This window comes from Anarhichas minor, unplaced genomic scaffold (genome assembly GCF_050575085.1).
Source record: "Anarhichas minor isolate MPS153535 unplaced genomic scaffold, ASM5057508v1 ptg000018l, whole genome shotgun sequence".
Taxonomy (NCBI): Eukaryota; Metazoa; Chordata; class Actinopteri; order Perciformes; family Anarhichadidae; genus Anarhichas; species Anarhichas minor.
In genome coordinates this window covers 10,762,076-10,781,501 of record NW_027466464.1, presented here as the reverse complement: position 1 = coordinate 10,781,501, position 19,426 = coordinate 10,762,076, and the positions used below count along the sequence as shown (strand labels likewise).

Here is a 19,426-nt window from a genome sequence, read left to right as displayed (position 1 = left end):
CGTCAGACTGGAGTCCCAGATGACTTCAGACATCCAGGCCATCCTGCAGCTCCTCCAGAGGCAGACCACGTCCGGTCCCCCACGCCTACAGCACCGTCACCTCCAGCCCAGAGTACCAGAGGCCGGCCATCAGGATCCAGCCGGTGTCCGCCCTCCAGACGGAGCTTCTTCAGAGCCCCGGCCCAGAGAAGGCCCAGATCAAATCCAAAAATGTTGTGCCCCCGCAACCTGAGACGTCAGAAATGAATGTTTCTGTTCTTGACTATATTTAAATATTTATCTTGTAAATAGACTGGGGGGGGGGGGGGGGGGGGGGGGGAAGCGCAATTGTATTAATAAACAGAATGCATACTGATTAGAAAGTATTTATTGTGAGTAACAAAATATGATCTTTACTTTAATGTTGAGTGTGTGTGCACAGGTTGACCTCACTGCAGTCTTTGCAAATGAAAACATGGCTGTGTTTGTACTGAAACACGTCAGGCATATGCACATACATATAGTCCCAATCTCACCGTCATTAGTAAGGTATCAGAGTGGCTCACAGTCACTTTGGCTTGTTATCAACTTAAACATCTACACGTTTTATCAAACAAGTGCACAAAAAAAAAAACAAGTTCAGTGTAAAAGCAAATCAACATGTTATCAGTAAACGCTAACATTGAGTCTATCGTTACACTGCTGTTACTAAGAAGTTCTATATAACCGGGTTTAATATATTAGACCATACATTCAGATATTAAAATGGCACAGTAGGTGTCTCACAGGTGAGAACATGCTCACAGTATCGCTTCACTCCAACATGAGACCCAACGCATAACATTCAAACTAGAAGATATAAAACTGGTCTATTCATTCCTTTTGAAAACCTACACATAAGGGCTTTATAGACGCTACGTATTAGATCCCCTCTGATGTGGATTCATACGGAGTATATATATATATATATTTATATACGTGTGTGTACACCTGATACATCTTCAGCACGTCCCTGCGCAACAAACAAGACTAAAGCCTTACAGCAAGCATTACAAGCAATGGGTACTCTTCTGGTGCGGCTCTCAGCCGCTCAGTCAAATATACTGGCCTCCCTTTGCATTCCTATGAGGCGACGACCCAGAATGCACCAGCGATCGGCTCGTTGGGCGCGCCGACCGCGTGGCGTGGGACACGCGGCAGACCTTAGATGGCCATTGTGCACAGGATGAACTGTAGAGACAAGGAGAGAGAGAGTCAACCACAGGAATCAAAGGAAAACGGAGTAGTGTCGACATGGCTTTAGCTTGACGAAGGCGAACAAAGGCAACAGGGCGACTTCGTCAAGCTAAGACTTCTCGAGCGACCCCACTAATCTCATGGCAAGTAAGTGCAACTCACTTCGTCATACTGGAAGGTGACAGATCCCTGGTGCATGGCGTCTCTCCGTCTGAAGTTCTCTGCAACAGAAAGAGAAGCCCGTCAATAGAGCTCACTTCACAACACCCGGTAACACGGATTTGAGCGGCGAGCGGAATGAACCCGGACTCCGAGAGCGTGCATCTGCCGGATCCCGGTTGTGGGATTCCTACCTGTGAGAGCTCGCAGTTTGACGCAGCAGGCCACGTAGTCGTCGAAGAAGATCCTCCCTCCTTTGTTGTAGCGCTTGATGATAACATTCAGGGCCTGAGGACTGACGCGGTAGCCTGATGTAGATTTGAAACGCACATTTGATGTCAAATATTGCGCAATATATGTAAGATTATTAAACACTGTAAAATCACGGGGAGATTGTTATGAGATCTTTGTCTCTTGTCAGTGTGGTTGTTTTGTTCTCCATGTAGTAAACTAGAGAACATCTATTAGTGAAGAAGACTTTCTACGAGCTAAAAGCTGAAGAAAAAACAAATAAGTCGCTCATATTTCTGTATTCACACCATCATTAAGAATATGAGGCATACGTAGTAAAACAGACTGTAGTAACTAGATCACAGAGGGAGGAGGGCCACAGCAGGGGGGCTCAGTGAATCCACAGACCGTCTAATTAAGTGTCATTAAACAAGGTGATTACCGTTAGGTGTGTGGTGTTAAACCGTTAGCACTCTCACCCATAGCGTTGACTGCCTGAGTCATCTCGTGGGGCTCCACCGTTCCGCTCCGGTCCTGGTCGAACATCATGAAGTTCTGCTTCCAGCCGCTCAGAGCCGTGAAGAGGTCCTTGAACTCGTTGAAGCCCAACTTCCCTGTGAAGTCCCTCTGGAGACGCTCTGGTTAAGAACTAGTAGCGCGGTGGAATGAGGAGGACAGCTGGTTAGCCCGGCTCAAAGTGGAACGCCACACCTACTGGGCGCACATTTTAAATAGGAGAACAACAGGAGGTGGTGATTAAACCTGAACTTTAACAATCAGCCAATCAGAGTGTCACTTCCAGCTCTGGCTGATGGTGGAACAGAAAGGATACGTCGAGCATTGCGATCATGATCCTGCACGTCTCCAGGCTGAACGCTGTGAAGATAAAGAAACAACAGACCATCCATGTTTACTCTGAAGAGGGCATGAAAATACTCACGTCACTTCTTAACATGAGTCATTTAAACTTTCTCTCGTAGTAATTTGCTCACAAACTCTGTCAAAAGTCTCTCCAGCTGTTAAAGCCGACTGACGGCTGATTGGCCGTCGTCAGAAACAGACGTCGCTTCACGAGACGCTTCAGAGGAAAGGACGTCTCATGCATCTTAAAACATTTTCCTCGTATGGTTTCCTTGGATACATCCCAAGTCTCTGAATTGCATCCCCGTTTCCCTCACTTGAGAAACCATGCGAGGAGAGAGGAAACGAGGACACATCAGATCATAAAAACACAAATCTTTCTAATAACTGAAGAAAGTAGTTTGTGGTCCTTTTGTTGTTCAGACTACAATGAACATTTATTCAAACCAGACGGTGAATCAGAAAACTAATCAAATATAAAGCTCGAGTTTAATCTGCGATCTGTCTTCACATGTTGAAAATAATCTGATCAGTCCGACCACATGAGGGGGCGTGTCGGCCGTTAAAACACTTCCTGGAAGTCTGTTCTCGTGCGTCCTCGCTCATCTCTCCTCAGAGATCCCTCCTCGCTCCTCAGAGATCCCTCCTCGCTCCTCAGAGATCCCTCCTCGCTCCTCAGAGCAGAAATAAGAGCTTTGGGACGGCCGTCAATATGTCGGAGCAGAACAACTTCCGGTTCAAGCGAGGAGATGACAAATAAGAGACTTGGGACGCGCCCCTTGTGTCTCTCCATGCGTCGCTAGGGGGAGGGACTAAGACGCAAGGAAAAGACGCACGAGTGTGAGGGAAACTTATAGGATTGCATATTAAGAGACTTGGGATGTGCCCTTCATCTACACTTGCACCGCCATGTTTCTACAGAAGCCCAGAACGGACAAACCAAACACTTGCTCTAGAGAGAGACTTTTCTGTTAATGTAAAATCTACTATGAAATCTGTGACATGTTCATAGCTATTTTATAAACTATCTAAACCGGAGAATATTGATAAATGTCTAATGTCACTGGTCAGTTGTCAACCGATCACTGGTGACATTTTAACAAGCTCTTCACTTCCTCTCAGGGGAATCCCCATCGAGCAACAATGTAGACTACATTACCCACGAGCACCAGGACAGGAAGTGAGCTCATCAAGTCAGAGCTTACACGTTGAACACGGTGAAACAGACGGGCATACTACCCAGAACGCATTGCGTGGTTGCAAAACCCAGCATCACGATATCAACAGAAACTTTATGTTTTGAAGCCCCCTCACTTTGAACCTTTGTGCCATCATATAAACACAGCTTTACATACCGGTCCCGCCACAGCGATAGCCAGGGAGAGGGAGGAACTTACGAGAGTAGCTGCCGGTGAAACCAGACTGGGTCAGACACCTCTGGAGCTCCTCTGCATCGATCTCCCCGTCCTGTGAAGAGACACATTCAGTGATGCGTGACTCTCAGAGGGAGAAGCGACGCTGGTCAGGTGTGAAGAGATGAGAGCAGAGAAACAGTGTGTGCTCCCACTTTAGTACTGTATATACTATGCTGAATGGAAACAGGGAAAACAGAAAGACAGAAGGAGAAACAGGGAGTGTTCAAAAGTGAAGGGGTCTCCTTTAGAAATAGTTCACCCAAAGAACTAATATAAATTGCATATTGTACTCATCGTTCTAGGCTCCCTAATGTCCCAGAAGAAGGTTTCTGTTGAATGATGTTGAAGAGAGCGGAGCACCCGAAAACATAAAGCACATCAGATACGACAAGAGTCTGAACGAAAGACGGCAAAAAAAGGTTAAAAAAACGCATATTCCAAGTGTCTTATCTTATCTATTTGCGGGCGCATGGAAGTCCAAACTACTTTTGCTAAATCATTGCTCAAAGAATTCACGGATTGTAAAGGAATTTTGCCGTGCACACATGGGCACTGCAGTAGTCTGCGCTGATATGCTTGATATGTATCAGGCTTGTACAGATTGGGGATCAGATCGTATATCGTCGATTGAGGTGATGATCGATGATTGTTTTTCCTACGTCGCTATTAAGGCCATTTTAACTATCGAAACTAAGACGTTACTTTAAAAATCTTAAAAGGTTCCATTATTACAATCATTTTTGTCTTGAATATTTAAAATTCCTACATGAAAACAGATCAAATAGAAAGTAAAAGACTTGGAATCAAGTCAGGACAGATGTTCCTGACCTTCTAGTGAAACCCGAAGTAACTGCAATGACAGAAAGTCCGTTCTTGTCCAAACGTGTGGAGTGAAAGTGAAAACTAGCCTGCAGCGGAAACTGTGGTTTGCATAAAGGCTACATGTATAAATATATACACGTGTGTGTGAAAGCAGTTTGTCCACACTCACCTGGCCCGCTATGGCTGTGAAGTAACTCCACATCGGGTCATTGGCGGCTGGGGGAGGGGCGCCGTATGTTCCTGGATAGCCTCCCCCGTAGGCGCCGTATCCTCCCTGGGCCGGTGCGCCTCCCATCGGCACCCCCATGTGCCCCGGCATGGGGCCTCCCATGTGCCCTCCGGGCATCCCTTGCATGGGCATCCCCTGAGCTGGCATGCCTGGCATCGGACCCCCGTACTGAGGCTGAGAACAGATCCATTCAATACAGAGATGTGTTCATTTCAGCATGTACTCTAAACATCTTATAAAGCCTGTTCTTGCATGTTTCTGTGTCTAAAGCATGCAAGCTTGGGATTCTTATCTCGCGAGTAATCTTAATCATGACAAGGTGTGTGAAGTAGATCCCCGTGACCTTTGGAGGCCTGCTATTGGCTGACTCAAGGCTTACTGTGCGTACCAACACCCATACTACCGTACTCTTTAGTATGCCAGAGAAGGACTTAGTGTGCCACAAAGCATAGTATGTGAAATGCACTATTCTGACCCACAATCCCCTGCAGATCTCTGAGCCACAGAGTTCAAGGTGCAATGCTGAAATAATGCATGTCCTAATTGAACTCATACTGCATACAGTACAGTGTCAGACCATTGACTACATTCATAGGAATTTAAGTGACTAGCCACACAATAGGATAAAAATAGAAGAGGGTGCGTCTATTAAGGATGTCCAGGGTCACCCAAAACATGTCACTATACAAGGGAAGACTTGTATAACCATTACATTAAACTAATTATATTACAAATACAGTGTCTAGGCTTTTAAAGAGGGTTTGACACCACACTGTAGGTGTCCTTGCTCACACGTAGCGTTGTTGTAGTTGTGGGCTAAAGGTAGTTGCTGCTTCTGCTTAGTCCACTTGAATGTTGAGGAACTTTCACCCCGGAAGTCAATTTCTCATAAACTGGAGATGCCAGGGTGGCTCTTTAGTCCCAAATTAAATCGAAAAACCTGCTGTATTGTGTTTAAATGATATGCGGGTATCTACCGCGCTAAGGGGAGACAGGGAAACCTGGACCAGCTTGTGGCTAACTATCGGAAATACACCGAAACAGGAGCCGCGGGCTACCATTTTTGCTAACCAATGTAGCTCGTTTATCCCTTTAAAATCACAGTTACTTATAATTGACTCACCCCGCCGTATCCCGGATAAGCCATTTGGTGGAATTGGTTAAACTGTCACAAGTTTAATATCTTTACAGGGTGCTTGACGCTGTACACCGCGTTCTCTGCTACACAGTTGTAACTTCCGATACGTCCGAAAAAGTTGCTACATCATATCCGGAAGCGCCGAAAGCTGCCGGAAGTGCGTTGACTGATGGTGCAGATAGCCAATGGGCGAGGAGCTGGAGAAAAAGACCCGCCCATCAGTCGTATGCTTGTTTTGGTGCTGCATTTAAATACTCCTCGTAACTTTAAACCACCCTAAGTTGATGGTCAAAATGGTTGCGAACTAAAAGATTTAAAAGTTAGAACTCATATATAAAATTATAAAGTTATCATAAATGTTATTAAAAATATAACTGTGTCCTAAATGTTATATTTTGGTAACTTGGGTAACGTTATAACATTCCTAATTGCCATGAAATAAAAAAGTCTCCACTTTCCCAGTACTTTCAACTTCTCATTTAAGTCGTTCCAGTGTTCTTCATTTCGATGTTGTCGGTATTGAAATTGGTTTTATGACATTTAAATTGTATAAATAGACAAAGGCTTATAACTTAATATTGCTCGGAGATCTAGTTGACATGTTTCTTAAGCTTTTACATTTTAGGAAAAAATAAATGTCTGTGATGCGTGGCTTCCTGTCACTACTAGATGGTGCTTTTGGGACCTTATCTAAACAAAAAACAAAGTTTATCTTATTTCTTCAAGTAAAGCAGGGAGATTGTATAGTTTGCATAAAAAAACTTTTATAGCAGAGACAACTTAAAGTGCTTTACTTCAGGCATCGAAGTTCCTTACACATATGATAACACAATGAAGAGGAACAAGAAGTGAAATCAAACGAAATCAAACAAACACATGAGGCCATTTTACTTGAAAGGTGACCTTCATAAGGAATATAAAAACTCTCTCTTCTTCTTGCCTTTTTTAATTTCAGTATTTTCCGCACTGTATTTGACCCTTGAGTGAAACTCAGAGGAAATGTAGTGTGAAGGTGCAAAGCTTCCTGCTGAGCTCTGTCGTCTCTCACGGCTCTAACTGAACCACACATCTGCGGTGGGACGTGACACTAACACACACTGCTGTAACAGTCAGATTAGTGCAAGTGTGGACGGTGCTGAGGGCCTGATAGTGCCGCGGGCTCATGAGGGCATACACCGGCAGCTATGAAGGTAAATATGTTGCAATGCCTCTGATATCGTGTTGATGTTTGAGCTGAATAATGTGAAATACCTACATAGTTTTATGAGAATTTGAAGTTGCATGATGAACTTCAAATAAAAAGAAAGTGACTGTATACTGTATAGTATTGGTGGGAGAATTATTCTACTCCTTTACTTAAGTGAAAGCACCAGTAGAAAGTAAGTAAGTATAATGTTGAGGTACTTGTACTTTGCTTAAAATACATACACATTGTTTTAGATTAAATCAGTGGTTTCCAACATTTTCGTCTGTTGACTAGTTAACAAAAAAGCTGTGTTGAGTTTCATTGCCTGGAAAATAATTGTTGGAAGCTCTCAGAGGTGCTTTTAATTTATTTTCTTAAGTAAAAAAAATGAGTATAAATGCGAGTAGCAGACATGTAGGTATATTGTGCTGATAATACACTTCATGTGATTTGAGTGAAGTGGTATTCAGCTGGTTGCAATCTGCAACCACACCACTGGATGCCCCCAAATCCCACACGCTGTCCCTTTAAGGAGGATGTTAAGTGCAGGACTTTTAATGAAATGGAGTACTTACATTGTTGTATTTAAACTGTTACTTAAGTAAAAGATCTGAGTACTTCTTCCACCACATTGTTAAAGTAATAATACCACAGTGTAAAAACACTACATAATGTAAAAGCCGTTGCAGCTGCTGCTGCAGATACACACACACACAGATGTTAATAGAGGATATTCACTGACCCATTTCTGACCGCAGCAATTTCCCTCACAGTTCTGCCAGACAATAACTTCCAAACTCCAACGCTATTCAACCTCGAGCCAAGAAAGCAATTACAGTACTGACACTTTCACCAGGCACATCTGTTGAAATCCCAACCCAGCATCTGTGTTTATCCCCGTGAATAAACACTGGACATTTTCCTCAGAGGAAGTGGTTCAGACGTTCAAGTGCAAATACCCAGTGTATGTATGTATGTATGTATATAAATATATATATATATATATTTACAGATCTTTGAGATTTTGAGACAAAAAAAAAACATTTGAAGTCACTTTCAGAACTTGTGACGGGCTTTTTTTTCATAAATACAAAATATAATCAGCAGGTTAATCAATAATAATTGATAGTTTGAGGTATTGTTTTAAAATCAAATACTTTTGGTTTGTTGATTTATTTCTGTCTAAACCTTATACACTTTTGACATGTTTCCTATTTCTTTTTATTGTTTGTGGAAACAACTGTAGAGACATTTAAATTACGTTTAAATCACAAATCTCATAAATCTCTCTCTCTCTCTCTCTCTGTCTCCACACACCAACACTATATCTGTCCAACAAGCCCACAAGTGGTCAAAGTGACACCTATAAACGGTTTTAGTTGGGCTTAGTGTCGGGTAAATGGAAGGCATCTATGAGGTAACGCTCTTCAAACAAGCCGTGCTGCATTAGGGAAGACATCCACTGTCTATTTGTTTGCTGAGGATGTCCGGAGTGGGGGGTCTGATGTCTATTCCCCATAAAGGCTCAGCTTTATATTTGTTAAGCTTTTAACGGGCTTTTAGCATTGACTGTGACTGGTCAACACGTATGCAGTAGATGCAAAGTGGGAAACTTCCACTGACTTTATTTTTAGTCCCCCTGCGGAACCAAAGTGTGCTTGACGCTGTCTTGTTAAAATATCATATTATTCTGATGAAATACGGTTGTTTGAGTTTTCACTCTTGTGTCCCGTGGTCGGTGACATAGTTCTCACGCTGCCCTCGGGAACTAGACTGAAACAGGAAGGGTATTAATGATTAGGTCAATACAGCGTATATATGACAGTTGACAGTTTATCAGCCTTCGTCCCATCTGTACAGCTGTTATCAGTCATCCAACAGTCATGTTAAGTCAACTGATACATGGACTAGGGTCAGGACTATATTGGGGCAAAGGCATGACCCGCCTTCAACCGCCTCTGATTGGCTAATACTCATTGGCTTCATTGGTTGGGTTGGTTAGGTTTGAATTCATCGTCAAATGTGGTACTCATAAAAGAGAAATTGGCATTAAACTGAGACGGATGAGCAGCAATTATGATCTTCATCTACAGTATGAATGCTGTGACGTTTTCTATTCATTTGGATATTTGTCCATGTTTTAATTCAGTACTTTTTCTTTTTTTTTAATGTTTGCAATAATTCAAATTCAAAAGTGTATTTTATCGATTTTTTGCTGCCTAAAATAATATAAAACATTCAAGTGCATTGAGTTAAAAAATATTCATATCCACCTTTAAAAAATGTCGAACTTTAAATTAGCTGACACTGACATTATCGTATAGTATTATATTACTTTATATGGATCTGTTTAACCCTGACCTGGACCAAAGGCATCCCTTATATTCTGCATATTCATTCATTTCCAAAGATGTATTTTCACATAGAATTTTTCTTTTCCTTTGGTCTGCATTTCTTAAGGAGGAATGTGTTTGCCTGTACGACCAGCTGGATTATCATGAGTCACTGTACTGTACCAGGATCTGCTAACTGTGCAACCAATCCAAGCTCTTTACTCAGTAAACATAATTCAAAAAGTCCCTGTTAGACAATAATAATGCATTTGTTAAAAACGTATGAATGTTGCAGCTTTGAACAACAATGCTACTTATTTGAACTGCAGGTTACGAGTAGAATAGTCTGTATTTTGGCCACATATGAATGCTTAGGATACATGAAGGGAATAGTGGACACTTTGGGGGAACGACCTTAAAAGTAGTCGCTAACTTCCTCAAACACCACCGGCATGCATTCTGGCGAACTTCGCTCCGCTGCGCATTTATTGTCCCCACCTTTGAAACTTCAGTTGAGATAATATTTACCGAGCAAAAGCACGCGTGTCCCATAACTCAAAAGTGGCTTGTGATTCGGACGGTGATATCGGTCTCACACTTTCACCTCAGCGCAGAAACGATGGTTGGTGGTTTTGTTAATACTCACATATCAGGTGTTAATGTCCGGGGGAGCATTTCTGACTTTTTGGTCCGCTCAACTCTGCGCAGGTTTCCATCGGCAAGGTGCTCCTCGGAGTGTTTGGGGTGGTGGTGGTCGTCATTCTGATAGCGGTACCCACGGCTATATTCTTGAATGGTGAGTCTTTCTGCTATTTAAATGATTCACATGTTTCACATGTTTGGCATCAGCGCGCTGTTGTTTTTTGTTGTGGTGCGGGGCGCCGTTTAGTCGCTTTACGCGTGCGTCATTACGCATGATCTGTTTGAAATGGCACCGCTTCAAAATAAGCCTATGCATACATGTAAAGCAATTTATGCTTCCATTTCAAAATAAAACACAAATTCAGGGTGTTTCTCTGATACAACACGTGCGTGCCTTTAAATAGTTTCATTCTCACTCAGCACACATATGACAGTTCCCATAAATAGCCCCAAATACGCACTGACCCGTGAGCAATATTTCTCCTGTCATTATCAGTCACAGCCTTTACGGCACTTGCCTTCCTTTATAATGATGACCGGATATGTGTGTGTATAATATCATATCTGTAACATGTGACCTTCAAGTCCCTGCCAATGTGTTGTTGTTTTTTCAGAGGAGCAGGAGGGGAACGAGAACACAAGATTTTTCACACTGGAGGATGTCTTCAACAGTTCACTGAAACCAAAGTCTTTCAGCATGAGGTGGATCTCAGGTGAGATGATTACACCCGTGGAAAGGAGTGATAAAGTGGAGGTGGAACATGATGACACTGATTACAGCCACACGGCTATAAATGTGTCCTAAAGGATGCTTTGCTATCAGTCAGCTACAAGATCCTCCTTCATTCTAGTTACTAATTCACTTAGATTGATCCCCTCATTCATGTGTGTGTGAATTATTGCTCCACGACTTTGTCTGTTTAGCTGATGTTTTTTGGGATTTGCATGCTTGTCCTCCATTTTAAATCAAATATTCAATTCTATTTGACTTCCCCCCCCCCCTCATCTTTCACAGATCACGAGTATCTGAATAAGTCCCAGGGCTCAGTCTTCCTCCAGAACGTGGTCACAGGAGTGTCCTCTGAGTTCTTGAGCAGAGACAACTTCGTAAGTCGTCCTCCCCGAGTACATCTGTGCGCTTCATTTGTGTAACCGCATGAAATTGGCATGAAAACTACATACCCGTCCGAAACAGTCACAGTCTTGTCTGTGAGGTCATGAGCATGGGTCTGTGAAACTCTCACAAAAGTTTTCTTTTTCCCGATACAGAGCGAAAAGGGCGCTTATGATTACCAGCTGTCCGCTGACCGCAACTATGTTGCATTCATGAGCAAACGTTCCAAGGTACAATCAGCTTTTATTCACATAAATCGGACGCATATTTAAACTGTTCACACTACAGTGTTGTTGTTTTTTTTTGTCCCATTAGCTGTGGCGGCATTCTTTTACTGCTACATATTCACTCTATGACCGGGTATTGAAGTAAGTACCCTAATTCTGAAAGTATGTGGTTTCCTATGGCGTGTTACATTCATGCACTTATAATAAAGCAATGCACCTCAGCTAAAAGCATCCACCAAATGGTCCATGTTTAACGTGCAAAGTAGATTATTTTAGAATATTTCTTCTGAAATGAAGAAAATGGTACGGCTCATCACAGTTTCACCAATCTGTTTTTTGTTTCGCTTCATCTCAGCACATTTCTCCCGCCCTCTGACATTCCTGAAGAGATCCAGTACTTTGCCTGGGCTCCTGAGGGGAACAAATTGGTAAGCTTGGCACATGTAAATGATTGCTGTTATGTGCATAACTTTGAGCGACGGTTGGGCTTTGAAGGTTGGATGAGGTGATCGACCTTTCCCAAACACTTGAGCAGAGCAAAAGAGGTTCAAACTAGGTTTGTTGTGAACAAACCAGGCTGGCCTTTCTTTAAACCCGCGTATTTGTGTTTTTATTTTCAGGCCTATGTTTGGAAAAATAATGTGTATATAAAGACCAGCTTTGGGTCGCCCCCGAAGCAAGTCACTGACAATGGCAAGGAGAATCTGATTTTGAATGGGATCCCGGACTGGGTGTATGAGGGTAAGTGGCACATGATGTCACACAGAGAACAACACTACAATTAATTGTTCCACCAAAGTAAGAGATTTTCACCTTTGACTCTCAGATGAGAATGATTTACTCCTTTCCAGTTGTTCTGATACACTGTTCATGGCTGTTGTTGTGGAATATTTCTTATGACTAGTTGGGAGAAGAAAGTGGAGGTTTTTTATCAATATAAAGTAAAACAGAGTTTTGATGAACGATCAAGGTTTGTAAAGTCAATTTATTTGCTTGCAAGCAAAGAGAACAGTCTCACAGACACATTGCAGTGATCTGGAAGAGTGCTCTGCCTAACAGTCACAATGCATGGACATTTATACTCAGACAGCTTCCTGTTATCTGCTTTAGCTAACAAGAATACACAAAGAACACAATAAAAGGCAGGTCATCCTTCGAGCCTTAGTATACTTCATTTAAGACAGTCAGGAAGATGCTTTATCTCGTGTTTGCAAATCCCTTTGTTGACAGTTTGCCTTACAATAATCAGTTTAAACTCACAACAGATGCTTCCTTTGAAGCCACTGTGACATCGTTAAAATGACCATTGCAGAGACAGGATAGACATTCTTTACCCTCACACATCATATCTGCATGCAAAGGTTTACGCCTTTACAACTTCAGATAACGCGTCATAAAGGAAGTCAAAAGTATTTCAAACAGAGGATCTCTGTTAATCAAAGCCTCTCTGTGTCTCTGTCTTACGAAGAACAAAGAAACAGTGCACAATGATAACAGATAACAAGACACCTGGATACTAAACTAATTAAAGTCATTTACTGAAACTACAGTTTGGTGTCTGCACTTTTAGGACTTACATTCTTTAAACCTTCACATGAGACTATGACATATTTTCCCATTACACTGTACTAAAACTACGTAAAGGAATGCACTAAAATTCGTATTTAAATCGATTCGTATGCAAACCACGAAATTCTGAATTTTGGGCGGGGTTGGGGTTTAAAAACACTGGACTTTCACCCAGGAGACCTCTGTTCATGTCCTGTGTGAAACCAGAAGTCAACATTGACTTATATGTCACACAACTTCCATACTTAAGTAATGTCACTTCCGTAGTCACTTGGAAGTCCCCCATGGAAGTCCTGAACCCTAACGCAGCTTCACACTTTCCCCCTTACAGAGGAGATGTTCTCATCCAATCAGGGCCTCTGGTGGTCCCCTGGAGGAAAGTACGTGGCTTACGTTGAGACCAACGACACAGACGTCCACACCATAGAGTACTCCTGGTATGGCGAGAACCAGTACCCCAGCACTGTTTCCATTCCATATCCAAAGGTGGGACGTCCATCCGGGCCTTGTCTGACTCTAACAAGCTTGTACTGGGATCAATGTATTCAATCAACGTGTGTATCTTACATCCTTCTGTTGTGTAGCCTGGTACTCCCAACCCTACTGTGAGACTGTTTGTTGTGGACACTGACAACACAACTAATATCTCTGAGGTTGTTATTCCAGCCTCCTTCAGCTCGAGGTAATGAATCAGCCTCTCTATTATTATTATTATAGGGAAGTAAATCAGGAACAAAAAAAAGCTGAAATATTTGTTTGTTGCCCCATAGTGAGCACTACTTGGCAACTGTTACTTGGGCAACAGATGAACGTCTTGCTGTCCAATGGCTGAAGAGAGTACAAAACCACCTCATCCTTCAGATCTACAATTTTAGTGGAGTCAGCTGGGTTCCTGATGAGGTAAAACAAGATATTATGAAGAAGTATTATGGTGTTTCTACATTATATAGCATACAATTGGACACTGGTGTTACACAGAGATACTATGCAAGCCCAAACCATGTGAACATTTAAATAGAAGTTAAACCTACACAGAGCAACATGTTTTACATGGTAAACTAATATTCAGTTTTCCATATGTACATAGAAAGAGTAATTGGCAGATGTGAATTTTTCTCTTATTCATACTGGCCCTCGGCTCTGTGAGGCTTTTGAATGAAATGCTAATATCAGCATGCTAACATGCGTGTGGTGGCAATGCTGACGTTTAGTGGGTGGAATGTTTATCTCATTCACTATCTTAGTTTGGCGTGTTAGCATGCTAACATTTGCTAATTCGCACTGAACACAAAGTACAGCCGTAGATGCACATGGGGAAGCCCATGAGGCCTCATCCTCTGGGGACCACAGATGTTTGTACAAACTTCTACGAGAATCCATCAGTAGTTCTTGAGATATTTTGGTCTGGACACAAAGTGGTGGACCAACTGACATTGCTATCTATAGAGCCAATAACCAATAAAACACAGCGTATTGTTTTACGACAGACTTAATTATACAAGTTATCCTTTTAACTACCTGGAATATAGCGAGACCTACTTATGTACTTAGCAATACTGAATCATGAGCATTTCTTTTCTAAGCTCCATGTCACAAACTCTTGCTGTTCACATTGTTCCTTTTATTACTGATCATAGTGCTAACCCACTGGGAGTCACAGTTGTTGACATGAAGACATTTTTGCTTTTGCTTGCTAAGCCCTTCCACTCCCATGTTAGCTGAAGGGTTTATCAAATTTTGTTCTGTGTTGCAATATCTCTTTTAGCGAAGACTGATAAGGCTTGTAAGTTGTAATAAAATCTAGCTTAGTGCAGCTATAAAAACTAAGTGTATCTCTTTTTACAGCACCTGGAGGTGAAGAGTCTCAATGGATGGATTGGAAGGGTATGTCCAGTGCACAGTTAAAGGTTATATATATATTTTGTGTGTGTTAAAGCCTGATATTTCTTCTTCCCCTGTGTCTTAGAGCTCCATAGTTGTCCAAAAACCTACCATGAATACACACACTGTTGTTTATTTTGACTCAATCCCACAATCACCCCTCTGCTTACCAAAATACTCACGAAAGCACGAAATGTGGATTATTCTGCCGCTGAAAATAGTCCCTAACAACTGCACCACTTCCTCCTGTTTGAGTAATGTGATGATAACAACTACAGTGCCCAGCTACTTTCACACATTACCAAACCTTTCCTTTTAAATAAAACTATACCATATTTAGTTTTCTAAGATTTACACATCTGTTCTTTTTAGTTCTCTCCAACAGAACCAGTCTTTGACGAAGACAAGAACAGCTATTACCTGTTGATGAGCAACACCGAAGGGTACAAGCACATCCATCATGTGGTTGGGGTAGGTTGAATGATTTATTTTAGTCCAGTATAACAACGGCAAATTGCCCTTTTTTGAGAATTGCACAATATCACCCATATTGTGCAGTATCCATTGTTTTTCTGTAGCATGTTACCACCCACACACATTCTGCTCTGACTCACCATGCAGGGCACAGCTACAGCAATCACCTTTGGAGCATGGGAAGTCATCGATATTCTGAAAGTAACTGCAGACAGTGTGTAAGTTGGTGTGTCATCTGCATACAGCTGCATAAGACCTGAGGAGCACACAATTTCTCTCTTGAGAGAAAAAAGGATGGATATTTCCACACTGCATGACTGTACAGCTTCCTGTATTCTGCGAATGATCGGAAATATTGTAGGTGTCTCTAATGCATGATATTATGCATATGCTATATTTGGAGTTTAAGAGAAAATTGTCGTCTGAAAATTCCTTCTCACTCATTCATAACATTCATTCCTCAGATATTATTCAAGTAATGAAGAGGGCAGCAAGCCAGGTGGAAGGAACGTTTACAAGTAAGGGCTTTATTTGACAATTTAAATATTTTTGTTTGTTATTTCATCATTTTTGATACAAAGCATTTCTTCAGACTTAAAGTGAGTGTGTGTGTGTGTGTGTGTCAGGTGGACCAAACAAGGGCCCAAGTGTCTGACTTGTGGGTTCGGCGGAGAAGACTGTCAGTATAACTCTGCCTACTTCAGCCACAATGCCTCCTTCTACCGTATGAGCTGCAGCGGTCAGTTATACTTTTGTGTAATACATACGGTGGTATATTGCATTATTATTATTATGTATACAGAATATATGATATACAATAATAGCTTATACTATTGTTGTCATTTTTACGAACAGGTCCTGGCATTCCTTACTATTCTCTCATGGATAACAGGAATGATAAAGGTTATCCAGAAATTTGAAATAAAATCTGAAATAATATCAAAGAAGGAGAAAATGTTATTCTAATGAGCCGTCTATATTTGTTTTAATTTGTAGAGCTCAATGTTTTGGAGGACAATCAAGCATTTAGCAGCCTGATAGCTGACATCCAAATGCCGACTATGCGACGCCGCTCCATCACACTCCAAGGATACAGTAAGTGAATTCAACAACCCACGAATTAAACAAAGAGTTGCAGATAGGTAGACTTTGTTACTGTTAGACCGAGCCAGGCCAACTGTTTCCCCCTGTTTCCACTCTTTGTGCTAAGCTAAGCTAACCGGCTACTTGCGGTAGCTTCATGAGAGTGGTATCAATCTTCTCATCCAACCCACAGCAAGAACGCAAATATGCATTATTCCCAAAATGTTGAAGTAAACTATTATATAGATTGGGAGCTACTTGAAAGTGAAAAGAGAGTATGTCTTCCACCACTGTTTTCCACTCACCATCAATGATTATTCACATCTTTCTAATCTGTTTGACAGATCTCTGGTACCAGATGTTTTTGCCTCCAGGTTTTGATGAATCCAAGAAGTACCCTTTACTAATAGATGTGTAAGAATTTATCAAAAATAAAGAACTAACATTGAATTATAAATTCTTTTCAATGGACAGTTCATAAGCTGATACTAAATGTTGCCCAACTGTCCAGGTATGCCGGTCCCTGCAGTCAGAAAGCAGACTACGTCTACAGGGTGAGCTGGTCCACCTACCTGGCCAGCACCGAGAAAGTCATCGTCGCCAGCTTTGACGGAAGAGGAAGCGGGTACCAAGGCGACAAGTTACTGCACGCAATCTACAAAGGTCTGGGAACCTATGAGGTGGAAGATCAGATAACAGCAGCCAGGTAAGGAAAGCGAGGACCGGTTTAGACAAGTCAATGCGTCCCCCCGCTCGAACAAACAGCTTCACCCTCCGTTTCCCAGGAAAGCTTGATCGAACTAGATTTGACGTGTTTCTGTGGTTGAATTGCTATCAGGTGTACACAGACATACACACAGCAGTCATCACGAGCATCACGGAGTGACGGTGATGATCAGAAAGCCCGTCGACATCCTTTTAAATTACTGCCCCGTGTTGAGATAATTGTCTTTTTCTTGTATTTTAGGGAATTCACCAAAATGGGCTTCGTTGACAAAGACAGAATTGCTATTTGGGGCTGGGTAAGTTGTCAAGACCTTATATAGAAACACTTTTCCTAAAACACAAAAGTGATCAAAAATGATGTATTTTTGATCCCTGATGATGTATTGTATTGTCCCTGCTGATAATGTTTTTTTGGTTTTTAAATGCTTCTCTATTTATTTATTATTTATAACTTTTGAGGCAAGAAATAGGCAATGCAGTAACAGCATCTTGATCGGTATTCAGTTACCGGCTGTAGCTTGAAGAAATATGCAGTGTTTTAATTTAATTTAATAGTTCAGATGGCAATAAAGGCACCCTGCCGTCAGTGTGCTCTGACTTTACTGAAGGGTGAGGACGAGCTGCAGTTATGAGCTGTCTTTCTGTCACAGTCTTACGGCGGATACGTGACGTCAATGGCCTTGGGATCTGGAAGTGGAGTTTTCAAATGTGGAATGGCGGTCGCTCCAGTGTCCAAATGGGAATATTATGGTAAGTCCTTCATGCTTACAACCTCCTCAGACCGAACACACTCGCTATACGACGCACAATATCGGCAATAATCCGTCTGTTTATTCCAGATTCCATCTACACGGAGCGCTACATGATGGAGCCCTCAGAGAATTATCCGGCCTACGCTGTGAGTTTCCCACTCAGCGATATCGCGATCGTCTCTCGTATCTGACGGTCGTTATTCGTCATGCTGTTGCCTGTGGTCACCAATAACCATAAATCTGATTGTGTGCAGAATTCCACAGTAACTGCCAGGGCCAAGAATTTCCATTCAGTGCAGTATCTCCTGGTTCATGGAACAGCTGACGGTGAGTTATGCAGGGCTACTATTTATCTATTAACGATTTAAGTTATATGTTATACAGTGATGCCAATAGGCCCTATGCGTTGAGAGCCTTGTTAATCATCTCACGTTGTTGTTTTTCTAGACAATGTTCATTTCCAGCAGGCAGCCGAGATCTCTGAAGCTCTGGTGGACGAGCAGGTGGACTTTGAGGCGATGGTGAGTAATGTGGAAAATCCAATGACTGGAAGAGTGTGGCTTAGTGTCATAAAGTAATACTTCTCTTTTTTTGCGTCTTTTAGTGGTACACGGACAAGGATCATGGGCTCGGCGGCTCGGCCTACCAACACGTCTACACACACATGAGTCACTTCCTACAGAGGTGCTTTGCATGAGGTCCACTGGATCTCTTTACATTGCCTCATGTGAATAATTAGTGCTCCAAACGCCAGAAAAATACAAAATGTCATAATATAGTTCTGTGTCTGAGAAGTCAGAAAAAAAGCTTCTCTGTAAATTTTAACCTACAGACATGAAAAATGTGATTTATTTTGTAATTTTTTTTTGTTTCGTTGATTAAAGTTTTAAAGAGGTTGTTATTTGACTTAATGAACAACAACATAATATGAAAGTGTACTTGTACTACTACTGTACTTGGACATGAAGAGTTCTTACAGTAGGCCTGTTGTATTAGGTTGTACACAGAAACCTTCTGCACCACAGTACCTTTATTCAGATTTACCAAATGTATGCCATTGCCTGATTTTGTAAAAAAATAAAGAATTAAATAATGACTCTGTTTGAAATATGTTCTTCATTCAGTTCAAGGGGAAACCAGCATAACAATGATAGCATTTACTGTTTAGAGTCTATGCTAGCAGGTCGGTGAGAACGGTACGAAGCACAGCGGTGCTTTGAGCTAAATGCTAATGTCAGTTCGCTAACATGCTCACAGTGACAATGTTAACATGCTAATGTTTAGTTTGTTCACCATCTTAGTTGACCAAACACCAGCAAAACCATTGGCCTCCGCTGTACTTTGTGTTTAGCGGTAATTATTAGCAAAT

At 41.8% G+C, this 19,426-nt stretch overlaps 2 protein-coding genes across 4 annotated transcripts; one reads left to right on the top strand and one right to left on the bottom strand.

Annotated features, from left to right (window-relative positions):
* Positions 1-351: 351 nt before the first annotated feature.
* LOC142952694 (sorcin-like) lies at positions 352-10,475 on the bottom strand. Of its 2 annotated transcripts, XM_076094571.1 has the most exons (9): positions 10,236-10,474; positions 6,056-6,267; positions 4,873-5,106; positions 3,864-3,933; positions 2,438-2,481; positions 2,085-2,232; positions 1,569-1,682; positions 1,378-1,436; positions 352-1,209 (listed from the first exon to the last, which is right to left on the bottom strand). In XM_076094571.1, the coding sequence occupies exons 2-9, from the start codon at positions 6,077-6,079 to the stop codon at positions 1,183-1,185; spliced, it is 720 nt and encodes a 239-aa protein (XP_075950686.1). In that variant the 5' UTR covers positions 6,080-6,267; positions 10,236-10,474; the 3' UTR covers positions 352-1,182. The 2 variants fall into 2 exon arrangements, with proteins under 2 accessions (XP_075950686.1, XP_075950687.1); XM_076094572.1 differs by lacking the exon at positions 6,056-6,267 and having other exon boundaries at positions 10,236-10,475.
* Positions 7,106-19,153, top strand: LOC142952692 (dipeptidyl peptidase 4-like). Of its 2 annotated transcripts, none has more exons than XM_076094569.1 (26): positions 7,106-7,260; positions 10,298-10,385; positions 10,846-10,944; positions 11,247-11,338; positions 11,501-11,575; positions 11,661-11,713; positions 11,928-12,000; positions 12,193-12,313; positions 13,473-13,627; positions 13,726-13,823; positions 13,912-14,041; positions 14,987-15,025; positions 15,395-15,493; positions 15,644-15,714; positions 15,961-16,014; positions 16,123-16,235; positions 16,352-16,399; positions 16,493-16,591; positions 16,924-16,993; positions 17,091-17,285; positions 17,547-17,601; positions 17,956-18,055; positions 18,145-18,203; positions 18,312-18,384; positions 18,505-18,578; positions 18,662-19,153. In XM_076094569.1, exons 1-26 carry the CDS (start codon positions 7,255-7,257, stop codon positions 18,752-18,754), a joined length of 2,232 nt encoding a protein of 743 aa, XP_075950684.1. In that variant the 5' UTR covers positions 7,106-7,254; the 3' UTR covers positions 18,755-19,153. The 2 variants fall into 2 exon arrangements, with proteins under 2 accessions (XP_075950684.1, XP_075950683.1); XM_076094568.1 differs by lacking the exon at positions 7,106-7,260 and adding an exon at positions 9,772-10,211.
* The last annotated feature ends 273 nt before the right edge of the window (positions 19,154-19,426 follow it).

Excerpts from the sequence above, each read along its gene's own strand:
- LOC142952694 (XM_076094571.1), bottom strand. The coding sequence starts at position 6,079 with ATGGCTTATCCGGGATACGGCGGG. Across the intron at positions 2,482-3,863 it reads TTTCACCGGCAGCTACTCTC|CGTTCAGCCTGGAGACGTGC; the intron begins GTAAGTTCCTCC and ends TTATCTTCACAG. Across the intron at positions 1,437-1,568 it reads CAAACTGCGAGCTCTCACAG|AGAACTTCAGACGGAGAGAC; the intron begins GTAGGAATCCCA and ends TTTCTGTTGCAG.
- LOC142952692 (XM_076094568.1), top strand. The coding sequence starts at position 9,957 with ATGCTTAGGATACATGAAGGGAATAGTGGACACTTTGGGGGAACGACC. Across the intron at positions 10,212-10,297 it reads ACCTCAGCGCAGAAACGATG|GTTTCCATCGGCAAGGTGCT; the intron begins GTTGGTGGTTTT and ends AACTCTGCGCAG. Across the intron at positions 15,715-15,960 it reads AAAGTAACTGCAGACAGTGT|ATATTATTCAAGTAATGAAG; the intron begins GTAAGTTGGTGT and ends TTCATTCCTCAG.